Below are 1,147 nucleotides of genomic sequence, written 5' to 3'. Positions count from 1 at the left end.
TCTAACAAATAAGTTCTTGTTAAAAACTAACCAAAATTAAAAATAATTATATATCGGGATCGGCTATCGGCCAAAATGAGTTGAAAATTAACGGCATATCGGATATCAGCAAAAATCCAATATCGTGCATCCCTATTTATTTCCATTTAAGTGTTTTATTATATTGCTGATTGATAAAACAGGCCACTTGATATTGGCTATATAGCTCACCATGCCTCTGAATGATTTAACATTGACATTTACCACAGTATTTATATGCATTCAAAGAATGCCATGGTTTGTGCCCGACACTTCATGAAGATCAGACTTTTTACATGCTGTGCAATGATAATGAATCAGACGTGGCTGGTTTCGTCATGCTGATGGTTGTTGGATCGATCAGGGTGTGTGTGTGTGTGTGTGTGTGTGTGTGTTACGGTTACACACATTCCTGTGTGATGAGCACTAATGAGGGTGTGTTTTTCCCGCAGGCTCAACCTCCGGGAGCTCGGGCCGCTCGCCGCTCACATGCGCTGGTTTGTGTGGCTGATGGCGGCCGCTGGGACCATCTATGTGTTTAACTACCACGAAAAGTACGTTTGACTTCAACTTAATGTCTTATACTGTATCTGATATCCCTTGACAACATACCTTAATTATGCAAAAATTGATAATTAAAGGGTTAGTTCACCCAAAAATGAAAATTAGGCTGTGTTTTACTCACCCCCGAGGCATCCTAGGTGTATATGACTTTCTTCTTTTAGACAAATCCAGTCTGAGTTATATAAAAAAAATTGTCTTTGATCTTTCAAGCTGTTTAATGCCACTCAGCGGGTGTTGCATTGCTTCAGTCCAAAATAAGTTAAATAAAAAGCGCCCATCCATAAAAAAAAAAGTCTCACACGGCTCCGGGGGGTGAACAAAGGCCTTCTGTAGCGTTTTTGTAAGAAAAATATCCATATTCAAAATGTAATAATCACTTTAATGTAGCTTCCGCCAACAGTTGTACACTGAAGCAGCTCTTGGCTGATGACATATGAGGTCAGCGCTGCGCATGCGCTGGTGAGTCTCGTGAAAACCAACGTTTGTTAACAGGAGCAAAGGAAGCAAAGTTTCCTTACTTTAGCAAAGGAAAACCAGTCTCCTCTTGGCTTATATCGAAATCCTC

General features: G+C 40.3%; 1 protein-coding gene across 2 annotated transcripts in view; it reads left to right on the top strand.

Annotated features, from left to right (window-relative positions):
- LOC107718937 (monocyte to macrophage differentiation factor-like) overlaps positions 1 to 1,147 on the top strand; it is a 22,507-nt gene that overhangs the window by 14,707 nt on the left and 6,653 nt on the right. For both annotated transcript variants that reach the window (XM_016526186.1, XM_016526185.1), the window contains exon 5: positions 471 to 572. In XM_016526186.1, coding sequence (XP_016381672.1) covers positions 471 to 572 — 102 coding nt within the window. The remainder of the gene's footprint in view (positions 1 to 470; positions 573 to 1,147) is intronic.

The sequence above is a fragment of the Sinocyclocheilus rhinocerous genome, unplaced genomic scaffold (assembly GCF_001515625.1).
Source record: "Sinocyclocheilus rhinocerous isolate Xijiao unplaced genomic scaffold, SAMN03320098_v1.1 scaffold1625, whole genome shotgun sequence".
Classification (NCBI taxonomy): domain Eukaryota; kingdom Metazoa; phylum Chordata; class Actinopteri; order Cypriniformes; family Cyprinidae; genus Sinocyclocheilus; species Sinocyclocheilus rhinocerous.
This window is presented reverse-complemented; position numbering and strand designations above follow the sequence as displayed.